The following is a 15,629-nucleotide window of genomic DNA, read 5'->3' as shown; positions in this document are numbered from 1 at the left end:
GTTTCGCTATCAGAGTAGCAAACAATAAGAGATGGATAAAACCCTGTGCTGGAAGGCTTGTGAGGAAAGGGCCCTTGCACCTAGTGGGGACAAGATTGCAAATTAGAACCTCATTCTTGGCAGAATATTTAAAATGTGCTTGTCTTTGGCCCAGCAATTTCATGTCTAAAACTCGGTTCTTTGAGGACAAAGATGTATAAACAAGGTGTTTACTGCAGCATGTTCATGAAAATGGTAAATGGAGGCCTTCCAAAAGCCATCAGCGGGTGATGGTCAAGTAACAACAGTCTGTCCATGCCAGGGACCACGTGGAGCTGTTAAAATTCAGATGGGGGTGGATCTCTGTGTACCGGTCTAGAAAGCGAGAGGCATTTGGAGTGAGAAAAGAAGGTCTCAGAATAGGGAGACTCATGTCACCATTTGTTATGTTAAACACCTCTAAAACATTAGAAAACATATACCTGAATCCATAGGAAAAGGCTATTTACCCCACTCTCAGAGTGGTTGCCTTGGAGAGGGAGGTCAGGAGGAAACTTTATTTTAGAAGCTCCCATATTCTTTTCATTTTTTTAAAGCCACAAGTTCTTGTGTATGTATTGTCCTAACTTTGTAATTTTAAAAAAGAGAAAGTATTAAGATTTCTTATCTCATTATTTAGTAGATGGAGGCCAGAGGAGGCAGCGACCCATCCACATGACCTCAACTGCAGCTCTGACCTTGACCTCACCCAAGGATCCTACCTCAGCTGCCCAGTGGCAGGGCCTTGGGGCCAGGAGAGGAGCCATGGCTGCGTAGGTGGGGATGCGTGGAGAGGTGGGCTCTGGGGTGCAGGCCAAAGATGTGCTGCAGAGGGAGCAGCTCCCCCCAGGTGTGGAGAGATATCCCCTGGGAGAACTACCCGTGTGCCGAGATAGCAATCCTTTATCACTGGGTGCCCTGACACCCCTGTTCTAGCTTGGGGTTCTGCCTGGCAGACCCTGGCTCTGCCACCTTCAGAAATGCCGCTGAGAAAAGCCACCCTTTGCTAAGTGCCCTATGGGTGCCACCTCTGGTGCAGTTGCTTGCCGTGGGTGCTGACCTACACTATCTTACTTTGACTGAGGAGACAGTGATGCTTAGTGGTTAAGGCCATGGTCTCTGTAGCCAGACTTCTGGGGCAAAGCCCACCACTGCTGCTCACTAGCTAAGTGACCTGGTGTGGGTTACTTAACCTCTCTGGACCTCAATCTTGTTGTCTATACGATGATAACACAGCATCTCCCCAGAGGGTCGCTGAGGGCTAAAATAACATGCTTAAACCAAAAAAGTGGAAACAACGCAGACAAATGGATTAACAAAATGTGGTCTGTCTCTACAAGGGAATATTATTCAGTCATGGAAAAGCATGACATACTGACACATGCTCCGACATAGATGAACCTTGAAAACATTATGCTAAGTGAAAGAAGGCAGACACAAAAGACGACTTATTGTATGATTCCGTTGATATAAAATGTCCAGAAGGGGCAAATCCATAGCGATAGAAAGTAGATTCCTAATTTATAGGGACCAGGGAAGTGGGATATGGGGAGTCACTGCTAATGAGCAGTGAGATGTTCTTTTTGGGGTGATGGAGATGTTCTGGAATTAGATAGTGGTGATGGTTGTGTAACTGTGAATATATAAAAAAACCCACTGAATTGTACACTTTAAAACAGTGAATTAAGTCCCAATAAAAAATATGCAGCAAAAAAGAATTAGGAATGAATATAAAATTTATGTATAAATGTAGCACACGGTGTTTATTGGATTGGTGGGAAATGGGACAAACTTAAATACACACCTACAGAGTAACAAATACATGTGGTACAGCCTTATGGTGATATGTTATATAGCCATGAATAAAATCTTGTTTTGGAAAATTTTTAAAAATTAAATAAAGTACTTGGGACAGTGCCTGACACAAGAAGTACCCATAGTGTGTGAGCTGTTATTAATGAACTCCAGGACAAGCCTATATGGTTGGTCCTCTTATCCCCATACAGCGGATGAGAAACAGGGTCAGAGAAGGGATGGGATGTGGCTACACTGCCCTCCTCCTAGTCTGCTGTCGGGGAAGGGCAGAGTCTTGGCTTCAGGCCAGTCTGGGTGCCCATCTTGTCCTGGGTCTGCCACTTTCTAGCTGAAAGGCCCTGGTCCAGCCCGTCTCTGCATCACTCTGAGGCTCTCATGGCCATGGTGTACCCTCAAGCCCCAGCCCGTGGAGGGGGGATAGGGTCGCTAGGAGGAGTCTTTGAGAACACGCCACCCAGCCGGCGGTGCTGTTACCATGTCACTGGGACCAAATGGGTGGAGACTCCAGGAGACGGGATTGCTTCCTCCAGCCCCGCCTGCCTGGAGTAGTGAATCACTGAGGGTGACCTATTGGCCAGGAAAGGAAGAGCCCCATAAGAAACCTCAGGGGAAGGCGATCCAAGCAGAGGACAGGGGCGCGGCCTTTCTCCCTGCAGGTACTTACCCCATTCACTATCCCAGGGCCTTTTTTTAATCCGCTGTCCTTGGGAAAGGCATCCCCCCTCCCTGGGCCTTGATTTCCCCCGCCGAGCCAGCCCAGCATGGTGGTAATGACAACATGGTCTCGGGGCCCAGACTCCCTAGGTCCGAATCCCAGCTTCCCTGCTTGTGCTGTCTGACTGCAGGATCCTGGTCTGGGAAATTCACCCGTCTGAGCCTCAGTTTCCTTATCTGCAAAATGGAGATCATAACGGTACCCACCTCACTGGTTCCTTGTAATGATTAGATGAGAAGTGAGTGCAACAGGCTTCACACAGGGCCTGGCACACTTTAAGCCCTCAAGCGCTGTTGCTATTACTGTTACTATTATTGCATTATTTACTGTGAAGGGGCTGGAGGACACATGTGTGCCTGGAGGCAAGGGGCTGGCCCCCTGGGCCCCTGTCTCTGGGCCTCCCAGCCTGCTGTCCCCGCACACAGTGATAGACGGGCTGGGCCCGTGGCGTCCTGGCAGGCCTGTCCTGGCAGCTGCTCCCACAAGGCGAGGCCCTCTGAGCTTTGGAGAATTAATTAGGCCACATTCCTCTTCCAGAGTTCCTGGCGGGCCCGCACATGGCCCCCTTCCGAGCTGCTGAGGGCTCTTGGCTCAGGTCCCTGGCAGGCAGAGGAGAGGCCCACACTCTGCTCTCCCCTTCGAGGGGCTGGGAGGGCCCCTTTGAGCTGGAAGCACTGGCTGGGGAGGTGGGAAGGGCCGAGGGTAAGCCAGACGCCCAAGGCCAGCTCCTGTCCTGGCTCTCGCCCCTGATTAGCCACCTTCGCTGGCTCCCCATCGCTCAAGTTCGAATTCCTGGCACTGGATGCTCTTCCCAGCCTGGCCCTTGCCGATCAGACGGGCTGCCTCTGTTCGGATTCTTCCATGCTCCAGCCCTTTCCCTCGTCCCAGCATGTGCAAACCCTACTCCTTCTCCAAACCCTCCCCTCCACCCCCGCCCCCCCAGCTGGAAGGGCAGCCCATAACTTACCTACTTCCTGTCCCTTCACTTTGCCCTTGTCTGTCTTCCCTGCCAGCCTGTGAGACGTCAAGGGCAGCAAGTGTGGTTTGATCCAAAGGCATGTTTCAGGGATGGTAGTATTCTCCAGGGAGAAATTGTCTGAGGCTGTGGCAAGGTTGGGGGCAGGTGGTGGTGATAGCTGCTGTGGATTTCCCTGCTTGTAGCGCCTCCCCCTGCCAGGCGCTCAGGAGGGCGCTGCCCATTCCTGCCTGCCCATCTCCAGCCTTCCCCATGCCCCCTCCTTGTTTGCTCCCTGAGAGGGGCTAAGAATATCTCTCTTCCCCACAGAGCCTTCACCTCTGCTGTTCCTTCCACCTGGAACACTCTTATCCACCCTCCTCCTTCCCTTGACTGATCTCCTCGATCTTGGCCTAGACATCACCTCCTTCAGGAAGCCTCCCGGGCTCCCCCACCAGGGGCTCCATCACACTGTGGACCTACCCTCTTAGAGCAGCAGGACAGCAAACAAGCTGAGAGCCTGAGATTTAAATCCCCAGCTCAGCCACGTATTAGCCATGAGATCTGCGTGAGTTACATAACCTTTCAGTTATCTCTTCTCTAAAATGGGAATAATAATGATAGAACCTGCTGCGTAAGGTTGCTGCGAGGAAGCAAGGAATCCACATGCAGTGAGAGCTCAATGAGCGCTCCATAAACGTTCGCTATCACTTCTGTCTTCATATTAACAGGGCTTTCTGGAAGGGCTCTTCTCTTGGCCTGCAAGGGCAGGGCCTGTGTCTGTCTTGTTCATGAGTCTTTGAACGGTGATTGTTCATAATGGTTGAATGTACGGATGGCCACATTCCAACGATTCATTGCTCTGATAGGCAGATGACTTTTCTCAACCCCAAACCCTGAGATTCAGAAAGCAAGAGTGAAACTAATTCCTTGGGGTTCTTGGCTGGGTGAGGGGGTAGAGGGAGAGGCAGCCCAGGGCAGGAAAGGGCCGGTTTTTAGCCTAGATATGTATCAGGCCGCACAGCCCCGGACATGGGACCGGACTCCCCTCTGCCTCTGCTTCCACGTGTGCATGTGACCCGCATAAATCTGGGTCAGCCTGTGCCCCCTTCTGGCCTATCTCTGCCTGGTGTTCCAATCAAAAGGAACACAAACTTGGCTCAGAAATCCTTGACAAAACCTGTGAGAGTTGATGGAAAAGGCAGAAAAAGGCAGGAAAAGGGGGAGATCTTGTCCCACAAAATCCAGACAAACTTTCTAAAATGTTGACGCCTTTCTTCCCAGGGTTCAATTTGACTCGACAGCTGCTCTTCGTAAATTTTCCTCTGCTTCTTCCAAACTCTATCCCACCTTCCCCCACACTTCTGGGGCCCCGGCTACCTGGAATGTGGTCCAGAAGCAGGCTCAGACTTTGAGTGCCCACGACCCTTGACCCTGCACACTTCTCATCTCGGGAGAGAGGCATGGCTGGCGGAGGGCTAGAGCAGGGCTCTCTTTAGTGCAGGCCCCAAGCCAGGGGCCCCGGTTTCCTGGAAATCAGGATCCAGGGGATTATGTTATCCTCTTGCCTTTCTTTACCTGCTTCCTGGGCCTCCTCTCCTCCCTTTAATCATCTCTGTTACTTAATCACTTGGGTCGCTGATCTCTGAACTCTGGCCAGGGCAGTGAATGCCTAATTCCCTGGGCCTCTGACACACCCTCAGCCTACGTTGCTCTGCCTGGCGTCTATCGCACCTGCCATCATGGGGTTGCCCCACACAGCTGCCTAGCCTTGCCTTTGGCTGTTGCTTTGGGATTTCCAAGGGGGCAGGGTCATTTTGAATGGGATGCTGGGCCTCTGCGGAGTGAGATTCCCCTGGCGTCAGGCTCAGTGAGATTTGAGAGGTGTGCTGGAATCCTGGGCTGCGGTAGGAAGTAAGTGACTAGGCCAGAGCCATCACACCAACCCTCACCACCCAGAATGGACCCCTAAGGGCCAGTAGTGAACTTGCTTCTCTGTCTTCTGTCTGCTCATTTGCTCTTGCCCTGTGCGGCCCTCTGGTGGCATTTTTCCAAAGCCGGGCTCTGACCAGGTCCCCGGTGCTGGTAGATCTTTCATGGGTCCCCAGGGCCCATGAAACAAGATCCAGCCTCCTTACTTTGGCCTCCAGGGTGTTCTGGCTTCATGTCCTGCTGCCATCTCCCCCGACCGTGTTCTGGCCACATGGGGTCCTCCATGGGGAATGCCATTGTCACTCCCACTGCCAAGCTTTTACCCTTCCTGTCTCCTCTGTCTGGAGCTCCCTCTTCATTTTCTTTCTATTGATTTGAGTCTCACTGTTCTTTGAGGCCATGGCAGTAGCATCTTAGTCCTGAGTCTTTCTCTGACCACTCCTCTGCACCCCAGCCAGCCCCAACTCCCTTCCCATCAGGTCCTGCAGCTCTGTGGCTGTCCCACACATTACATCATCACCACTGATGGCCTGACAAGCAGCTCCTGCCTCTTATCAGGCCCACGGCTGAGCCCAGCACCATAACTCATCCATTTAGGGTTCACACTAGCTCTACAAGGTGGAGACTATTGTTTTCCGTTTTATAGATTAAAAAACTGAGGCTCAGAAAGGGAAAGATTTGTTCAATGTCATATTACAGTGGTGATCCATGAATTCAATCAACAAATGTTTTTTCAATACGTACATACGTACATGTGTACTGTAGACTCTGGGTTCAAATCCTGATGCTTCCACTTACTTGCTGTGTGGCATTAGGCAAGTCAGTCGCCTTCTCTATGCATTAGTTTCCTCATCTGTAAAATGGGAATAATAAAGGTACCTATGTCATAGGATTGTGGCAAGGATGAAGTGAGTTCATCTGGGTAAAGTGCCAGTATACAGTAGGAGTTTAATATGTGTCAACATGTTATTCTCCCATGAGGGGGTCGGGGCTGGCTTCATGGACAAGGCAGGCTTACAGTAGGTGTGTAAAGAATTAGTTGTCAATAGCTGGCCCAGGCCGCAGCCTGCCGTTGCCAGCAGAGGCCGGCCAGGGGAAAAGGGGACAGCTTGCTTGCAGGGGGATTTGGCAGTAATGGAGGCTATGGGTGTAGGCAGCTGCCAGTGCGGGTGGCCCTGGCTTCTGGCCATCCCTGGGACTCAGGTGTGCAGCTTCTTGGGCCTTGGCATGATTGGCCAGCCCGGTCCTAGAGCCCTGGGCTTCTTAAGTCAGAGCGGTGTTGAATGACCCCAGCAGGGTCTGTCCCAGGCCCAGGGTGAGGGACAAGGGCCACACTGTGACTCCATCACAACACCCATCACCAGCCAGTAGGGCTGCACACAGCCTTGGAATCCCTCCGACCCCAGCCCTCACTGGAGAGATTTGCTCCAGACCTCAGGGGTGGCCCCTGGCGGGACAGGACACCTAGAGCAGAAGTGGATCCTGGCACCCTCACACTCTTGACTCCTTCCAAATATGCTTTTGGGAAAGGTCTGGCCATCGCTTACTGGCCTGATGGAAACATAGGTCTTGGAACCTTGGATGTCAAAGTTGCAAATGGCTGATTAAAAAGAATGAAATAATGCCATTTGTAGCAACATGGATGGACCTGGAGATTACCATACTAAGTGAAGTAAGTCAGACAAAGACAAATATCACATCATATCACTTATATGTGGAATCTAAAAATAATGATACAAATGAACTTATTTACAAAACAGAAACAGATTCACAGTCTTAGAAAATAAACTTACGATTACCAAAGGAGAAAGGTGGGGGGGAAGGGATAAATTGGGAGTTTGGGATTGACATATACACACCACTATATTTAAAATAGATAACCAACAAGGACCTACTGTATAGCACAGGAAACTCTGCTCAATATTCTGTAATAACCTATATGGGAAAAGAATTTGAAAAGACTAGATACATGTATATGTATAACTGAATCACTTTGCTGTACACCTGAAACTAGCATAACATTGTTAATCAACTATACCCCAATATAAAATAAACTTAAAAAAAAAACTGCAAATGGCTGTCCAGGCACATGAGAGACAAAGGTCCAGAGAGGGTGGGTTAGCAACCAGAGATGCCCAGCCAGGGCAAAGGGGTGTGGAACTCAGGGCTTGAGCCACCTGTCCCAGGCTCTTTTCTTCCCCTTCCTGTGTTCCCTTCACTTCCAGGCAGCCCCTTGCTGAGAGGTGCCTCCCACCCCCTCCTCAGGCAAGACAAAATACTAGAGCACCCTTTCATCGTTTATTACAAACACAAGTTCGCAGGTAAATAATTGAGAGTCTAAAAAAATACATTAAAATAAATAATCAGAATTTTCAAAGTTCTCAGAGCAAATAAGTTATATACAGACAGGTGAAGCAGACCAGGCCCTTCTCATCAGGAGTGTCCCCGGGTATGAGGGTACAAGGACTCTGGGGAGGGAGAGCTGGAGGGGACAGACAGGGCCCAACTGGGACTTCAGTCCTGGATAGACCCATCCAGCCTCTACGGCTGGCTTAGTTGTGAACGTCCACCACCACATATCATTCCTGGTTTGCAGCCACTAGACAGGACACCTCTTGGAATGTGGCCTCCAGGTTAGCGCACTCCCCACGCCGTTCCTTTCAGCAGGACTGTCAGGCCAGAGCCAGCATGGGGGGCCGGGTTGCAGCCTGGGGGCTGATGGCTTTCCCGGGCAGTGTGAGGGCATGGAGCTGCCTTGAGGGAGGCCCCCTCCACAGGGCGAGGAGGCCAGAGCTTGTACCAACTCCAGCAGGTGGGTTTCCTGGCCCAGAAAACAGGCGGAGGGTCTCCCAGCCCTAGGATGGCCCTCTCCTCCCGGCTCCACACAGGCTTTCTTCCCAGAGTTCCTCCAGCTTCCAGAGCTATCTCTTCCTCCACCTGGAGTGTGTAGGCCTGGGCTCCCTTGTTGCTTTCTGCTGTCGCCTAGCAAAGCGGATCTGGGCTGCAGAAATGTCCCTGGAATCGAGAGAGGTCAATTAAGCATCTCAGGAAATATAGATCACTCGAGAGTTCCCTGTGAGAGGCAGCGGCCATAGGGGACGGATCCCTTACTCACAGCCATGGGGTCAGTGGGTGGCCACAGTGGACCCTGAAAACAAGGTCTGAGCATCAAGGAGAGGCCAGACCAGGTTAGAAGCTGCTCTGCCCACAGGGAGCTTTGGCAAAACTGATGTTCAACATCAAGTGCAACCAGAGTGACTGGACGGCTAAGAGCAGCCCAGTGGATTCCCCCGACCGCCTTCCCACTTCCACAACTCTGTCCGTGCTGCTCCTTCCAGGCTGTTTACCTTCCGTTACCCAAACTGCACCCCCTAAAATTCCCATTCCTCAAGGTCCAGCTCAAGGTGGTCCAACCCAGACAGGTATGGGTCCTAGCTGCCCTTTGAACTTGGCTGAGACCCTGGTGGGGACTCTGGTGTCATTCAAGTGGCCTCATCCTGGCTCAAGGCATTCTAGACTGGGAGCTAGGAGGCTGGCTTTGGTTCCCAGCTATGGGAACTTGGACAAGGGTCTCAACCTCTCTGAGCCCCTTTCTTGGTCTGTAAAATAAAATCAGGCCTCAACTTGTGTGAGACTGAGTACAGGCTGGCAAAGTAAACTCTTTGCTAATGACGGAGTGCCGAACACTTGCAAAGTCCTATCTTGAATTTTTTCATCCTAAGACAGTTCCTAAGTATAGGCTGGGTCCTACCTATCCCACCATTCTGCCTTTTATCCTATGTTTCTGCTTCCCCACAGAAATGGGAGCCCCCGAGGGGCCAGGCTGCACCCCGGTACTGGCCAGCCACGAGGAGCCCTGAGGGACAGAGGTGGGGATGGCAAAGACCTCCAGAGCTCCCTCAGGCCAGGCCCTGTTTGAGTGTCTTCATGTGTGTCAACCTGTCTAACCTACAACAAGCCCATGAGGTGGATACACTGCTGTCCCCGCCTCACAGACGGGAATCAGAAGCACAGAGACGTTAAGTGATAAGACCAAGGTCACAAAGTTTGTTTGTGGTAGGGCTGGGGTTCAAGGCAGGAAGTTCTGGCTCAGAAGCTGCCCCTTTAGTCACTGTGCTGCATGGTTGCTGTGGGGTTTCTTTCTTTTTTTTTCCTTTTTTCTTTTTGGCTATTTTGTGTCTTCATTGCTGCGTGCAGGCTTTCTCTAGTTGCGGTGAGCAGGGGCTACTCTTCGTTGCGGTGCACGGGCTTCTCATTGCGGTGGCTTCTCCTGCTGCGGAGCACAGGCTATAGGCGCACGGGCTTCAGTAGTTGCAGCACGCGGGCTCAGTAGTTGTGGCTCATGGGCTCTAGCGCGCAGGCTCAGTGGTTGTGGCACACGGGCTTAGTTGCTCCACGGCATGTGGGATCTTCCCTGATCAGGGCTCGAGCCTGTGTCCCCTGCACTGGCAGGCGGATTCTTAACGGGCCACCAGGGAAGCCCGGCTGTGGGGTTTCTGTTCTCAAGTCAGTTTGGTTGGACAAACTTTCATGGGCACCTCCTGGGTGCCAAGCCTTGAGCTGAGCCATGCTGAGGCCGCCAGGGAGGCAATCCAGTCTGGGACACAGAGAGGGAGCAGGCCGGGTGGTTGGCCCCTCTGGACCCCAGCATGTGGGAGATGCTTGATTCAGACACAGCCTCAATGAATACCTGTGGACCTTCCACAGTCACAAGCCCTCGAACCCTCTATAAAAGTCCCCTTCCAGGTCTGGTGGTAACAAAGAGCATAGTGATTAAGAGCACAGGCTCTGGAGTTAGCCAGAGGACAGCTTGCTGTGTGACCTTGGGCAAACACCTTCACCTCTCTGAGCTTCTATTGGGAAATGTGCAAGGCATACAGAAGATGCTCAATCAGTGCAGGTGCCCCTCACCTCAGCTGCTGGAGGAGCTCTCCTGCTGTGGCCCATGTCTTGTCATCCTGGAACACGGCTGCAGAGGACCCGCTGCCTGGGACTGCCACAGCTTCAGTCCTAAAAGAACAGCATTAGGGCCCAAGTGAGGGGCTGTTCAGAGCCCCAAGGCCACCTGGCTGCAAGCCTGGCCCAGCCGCCACCCACCGACCTGCCCTCAGGAGCAGATCCATTTCCACCCTGTGCACCTGGCATCCTTCCTTTCCCAGGTGGGGTGGGGACTGAGGAAAACTGAGCTATGGGGAATGTGTTCTTAGCCTCAGAAAGAGGCAGCTGGGTGGCTGGCCTTCCCAGAATCCAGCCACCTGCAGCTGAGCCAGGCCGTTTGCAGGGGAAACTGAGGCAGGGGTGGAGCCACAGCTGGAGTCTCAGGGGAGAAGTTTCTCGTAAACTGTCATGGGAATAGGAGGCTAGGGATGGTGAAGTCAGTTTCTACTTTCCCAAATGCTCCAAGTGGAGGAGGGAAGGAAGAAAGTCTCTCATCCCTTTTATAGATGGGAAAACTGAGGCCCAGAGGGTTCAGAGACTTGGCAAAGGCTCTCCCAGCAGCTCTGTGACAACCCTGGGATGGTGCCATGGCCTCCCAGCTCCGAAGTTACTTCTCAACCGAGAAAGCTCCGAAGTTCCCTGAGCCTGAGGTCCGAACCCAGAACCCCTTGTCAGTGGACAAGGCCGAAGGCCCAGCCCTCCATCTGACTAGCTGTGTGGCCTGACAGGACCAGTCCTGTCCCCTCTCTGGGCCTAAGCTGCCTCAGCTGTCACCTAGGGAGAATCCCCCCTGCCCGGGGGTAGGGACGTAATGCTCTCAGAAGCCCCCAGAGCTGGGCAGTGAGATGGGTTGGCACTCAGGGGTGACTGGTTCCCCGCAGGAAGGTATGCTGCCCAACAACCCAGGGCAGCCTCTGGGCCCTTAGGACCCTGCTCCTCTGCTGCCCTCCAGGGCAGATCCAGGCCAGCAGCCACCCCTGGACCCTGCAGGCTGGGTGCCCACTTACCAGGGCCTTCGATGGCAGAAGGTGGCACAGGCGGGGTCGCTGGCGCTGTAGCATTCACAGCGCCCTGGCAGAGAGCGGCGCTGGCGTCTTGGCGGGTTTCCCAGGCCGTAAGGAGCTGTCTGTCTGTGGGCGCGCAGCCAGCAAGGTAGTGGTGAGGGTGGAGAGAGAGAGAGAGAGAGAAATCGAGAGAGAGGATTAGATAAACCAGGACCGCTGGCAAGCTGAGACTGTCCACACTGCACTCTGGGGCGGCCACCCATGCCACCAGGGTGGCAGCAAACGTAACCAGCTCCTCACCTCAAGAAGTCCCACCACAGGCTCCTCCTTAGGTGCCAGGTAGCCCAGGGCAAGACCCTTCCCCTCTCTGGGCCTTTGCTCCCCCTCAACTCCCACGGGTCCTGCTCAGTAGGACTCTCAACATGGGGAGGAGGGGGTGGAAGCTGTCCTTCCCGCCCCTCCCTGCCCGCCCGGACAGGAACATGAGCTGATGCAACCAGGCTGGTCCCCCTGTCCTCAAAGAAGACCCTCAGCTTGTCCTGGAGGAGAGGAGGAAATGCCATCTCACAGAAGTAAACATGCAGGCTCAGAGCTAAGCTGCCCCCACCTGGTCACCACTTGTCTGGAAGGGTGATAAATGTTAGAGTCTGTTTTTCTGTTGTTGTTTTTTTAAAAGTTTTATTGGAGCATAGTTGCTTCACAATGTTGTGTTAGTTTCTACTATACAGCACTGTTGTTTCTTAGAATTTTGACTTAAAAATGGTGTGTGTGTGTGTGTGTGTGTGTGTGTGTGTGTGATCAGCTGAGATTGAGCTCAGATTCAGTCTGGCCAAGGCGGGCCAGGGGAGGGCAGGGACCCTGTGGCCGGTTGGACCAGCAACTTAGGTGCCAGTGCTAATTTTAGACGATGTGGTTGGAGCTGTAAAGACTCCAGGTAGACCCAGCACACAGGCACTGGCAGGGTTAGCTCCACACACACGGATTAGCTCCACACACGCTTACGTGCCGGGCTTCTCTTGTCTTCTGTAATTTGGGGAAGGGAAAAAAAACACAAACACAGAGAAACTTCAACTTGAAGTATGCAGTGGCCCGGAGGCAGTGCGGGTGCAGACAGAACAGACAGCCCTGGGCCCGCACCCTGGCTCTGCCAGGTGACACAGAGCAGGTTTCTCATCTGTCATCTGGCGACAACAGCCGTACCTGCCTCATGGGGAGGATGGGGGTGGAGGGCGGCTCATGAGATGGTAATGCACAAGCAGTGCTTGGCGTAGGGACCGGTGCCGTCAAGACGTGGGTGCTGTCATTGATCGTATTATTCTTGGAACATTATGCAGAGGCAGCACGGTACGGCCGCTGTGAGCTCTGGCGTCCGCAGACCTAGGATGGAGTCTCCGCCTACCACTTACTCCTTCCTGTGTGATCTTGGGAGAGGCATTAACCTCTCTGAGCCTCAGTACCCCGATCTGGAAAATGGAGCCAATACTTTCTTACCAGGCTACTGTGAGGATTCTCATGAGACAGCCCTCTATACTGTTCAGGCAGCCCCCACGTAGGAGTTGAAGCAAAAGCTGATTGATACTGATATGAGCCCAATACCCCCAGGGAGAGCTCTGTAGTGTGCCAGAGGTTCCCCGGCATGCCAGCACCCCCTACTCTTGCCCCCTGCAGCCCCACTTGGATCCCCACGGAAGCTCACCCGGGAGTGTTCACCCAGATGATGTCCAGGTGGCAAAAGTAGATGCACTCCTTGTCGAGCCAGGAGCTGCAGGAGCAACGGCGAAGCCGCAGGTGGGAGCCTCGGGCATGGGGCAAGGGCGCTGGCTGCTCTGGGGTGTGGGTGGCAGCGGCCTGGCTCTTGCCTGCATACACAGGAGGGAGAGAGAGGTGGAGAGGTGGGTCAGGGCGCCTGGCACAGCTGGGATGGGGGACCCGCAGGGCTGCTCCTCTTGCATAATTGAGGAAGTTGGCATTCTCACTGCTCAGGAGCTCTGGGCCAACCCCGGGGAAGCCCCAGCGGCTCTGGGGGGGGGGGGAAGTCTAATGGCTGCCCTGGGACTGCATCACCTCTAATTGCACAGCCCCATGCAGCCACCGTGCCTGCCCCTGTGTGCCCTCAGCTGGCTTTGAGGGCACAGCAGCCCCAGGGGGAGACACAGACAAACAAACCCAGAGGCTGTTGCAGCAGCCGAGGCCAGGGGGCTCACCTTCGTGCAGGGCCACGAGCAGGGCTAGAGCGATGGAGCACCAGGCGGTGGGCATGGCGACCATGGTGGTGGCAGAGTGAGCAGGCTGGACCGGAGCAGGCAGCGCGCCTGTTGCCAGCGACTTGCTGCCAAGCTGAGCCGATAGCTCATTGCCTCGGTGCCCTGGCTGCCACTTATAACACCAGGCACGGCCCCGCCCCTGCCCGTCCGCCCTGCCCCGCTGCACCGGTGGGCCGGGAGCCAGGGACAACGCCTCCTCCCAGGGCGCCTGGCCCGCCCCAGCCCCCGCGGTGTGGGGAACGGGAGGGGGGAGGAAAGAGGGGGGAGGGAAGGCCCCTGCTCCTCCCTCTGAGCCTGGAGCACCTCCCAGCGTCCTGAGGCTCCCCTGCTGCCCCCAGGGACCCCTCCCAGTCCCACTGGGCCTCCTCAGATAATCCCCCAAGTGTCCTGAGCCCCCTCCCTCACTCTCCGAGGCTGTTCCACAGGTCTTGCCCAGAGCTCAGAGTTTGGAGTGAAAGGTCCCATAAGCAAAAACCTCCCTTTCCTGCCTGCCTACTGCCAACCAGGTGGTGGGTGTCCCTTCGGTGGTGTGAGATCTGCTCAAGGCTGTGTGGCCTTGGGCGAGTCAGAGCCCTCTCTGGGCCTGCTTTCCCCAGTGAAGGACACAGCTCACCCCTGGCCTCCGACCAGCCTGGAGTTGCTTCCTCCCCGCTCCCCCCAGGAAGCACCCTTCTTCCCTTGTTCCCCAGCCCCCACCCCACCCCCGGGGGCCTGGGAACAGGAATTCTGGTCCCCTCCAGAGCCTATTCAGTTGCGCAGCCACCGCCTAGGACATCGCTCCTGGGCCTCAGTGACCTTGTTTGCAAAACAAAGCCAAAATGCTGGGTGCTTAACCTGTTCGGCTCATAGACTCCCTTGATACCAAGAAGGGGCCTTCCGATGGCTTGTGGGCACACACATCCAGTGCCCCTTAGAAGGCCTCCCATCTCGGACATGACGGGAAGCCTTGGCTCACCTCTGTGACTTTCTGCAAAAAAGGCAAAGTAGTGGAGGGGCTCCCTGGGGGCCAGTGTTCTGCTCCCGCCCCCATGCTGGCTCAGAACCCACCCTTCTCAGGGACCCTGTCTTCAGGCACAAGAGGAAAGGCCCTTTCATTTCTCGGAATTCCCAGAACCCGTGTTCTTACGCCTGACTCATGACATTGGGCTTATCTTCTCATGATCTCGAGGTCCAGAGCTCCAGAGACGGCTGGGCCTGGAGCCTGCCTGCCACACAGTAGGAGCCTCTGAGCGAGTGCTCTCCGACGGAGGAGGAGGGAATGAATGAATAAAGGCCTGGATTTGAACTGTGGAAATTCAGGAACCCAGGCTGCCCAAGTTTTAGTTCCTGTGTTCAGCTGTTCTTTTACCATTAGACACTTAAGAAGGGAGAGATAGATGACCATGAGACAACAGGCAGTTCTGCTTCTTCCCAGGGTTTGTGCATGTGTGTACACAGGTACGTATGCGATCCTGGTAGAGCAGGGCAGAACGGAACAAAGAAGGGAGATACTTCCTTCCCCTAGGCTGGCTCAGGCTGCAGTGGAAGCAGAAACAAACATTTCTGAGCACCTACTGTGTGCTCAGGGCACTACAGACCCCTCGCCTTCACAGCCCCGGACACAGCTGTTCTCATCTGGGTACCAGCTCCACTGCTGCCCAGGAGAAAATGGAGACTCTGACAAGAGCCCAGTCCGGCCAAGGTCACACGGCTGGTGGACGCAGAGCCCGGATGGGAACTTGGGTCTTGGTCTCTCCAGTAAAGCACAGTGACTCCCCACCCAGCGCTCACGCCCTACCCCGCCTGGTGCCTCTCTAAGAATTTAGAAGAGTATTTCTGGAATGAGGTGAGCAATGCTCTCAGTCATTTCTATGAGTCTCCAAGGGAATATAAATACGGAATTAAGCTAGGTTAGGCTTGGGGTCGGGGGTGGTGGGGGGAAGAGGATTCGAAGTACTGAACCGTGAAGAGAAGACAGAGGAAAAGCAGGTCAGCGGGGAGAAGGAGGG

General features: G+C 54.1%; 1 protein-coding gene and 1 long non-coding RNA gene across 2 annotated transcripts in view; one reads left to right on the top strand and one right to left on the bottom strand.

Moving 5' to 3' along the window:
• The window catches only part of LOC132514885 (uncharacterized), a 449,815-nt gene that overhangs the window by 132,906 nt on the left and 301,280 nt on the right, over positions 1–15,629 (top strand). The gene's annotated exons all lie outside the window — the stretch shown is intronic.
• EDN2 (endothelin 2) lies at positions 7,822–13,713 on the bottom strand. Its single transcript, XM_060142666.1, has 5 exons — positions 13,582–13,713; positions 13,074–13,236; positions 11,381–11,503; positions 10,347–10,445; positions 7,822–8,450 (listed from the first exon to the last, which is right to left on the bottom strand). Exons 1-5 carry the CDS (start codon positions 13,643–13,645, stop codon positions 8,357–8,359), a joined length of 543 nt encoding a protein of 180 aa, XP_059998649.1. The 5' UTR covers positions 13,646–13,713; the 3' UTR covers positions 7,822–8,356.

Source organism: Lagenorhynchus albirostris, chromosome 2 (genome assembly GCF_949774975.1).
Source record: "Lagenorhynchus albirostris chromosome 2, mLagAlb1.1, whole genome shotgun sequence".
In the NCBI taxonomy this organism is placed as follows: Eukaryota; Metazoa; Chordata; class Mammalia; order Artiodactyla; family Delphinidae; genus Lagenorhynchus; species Lagenorhynchus albirostris.
The sequence above is the reverse complement of the archived record's forward strand: the minus strand, read 5'-3'. Positions and strand labels throughout refer to the sequence as shown.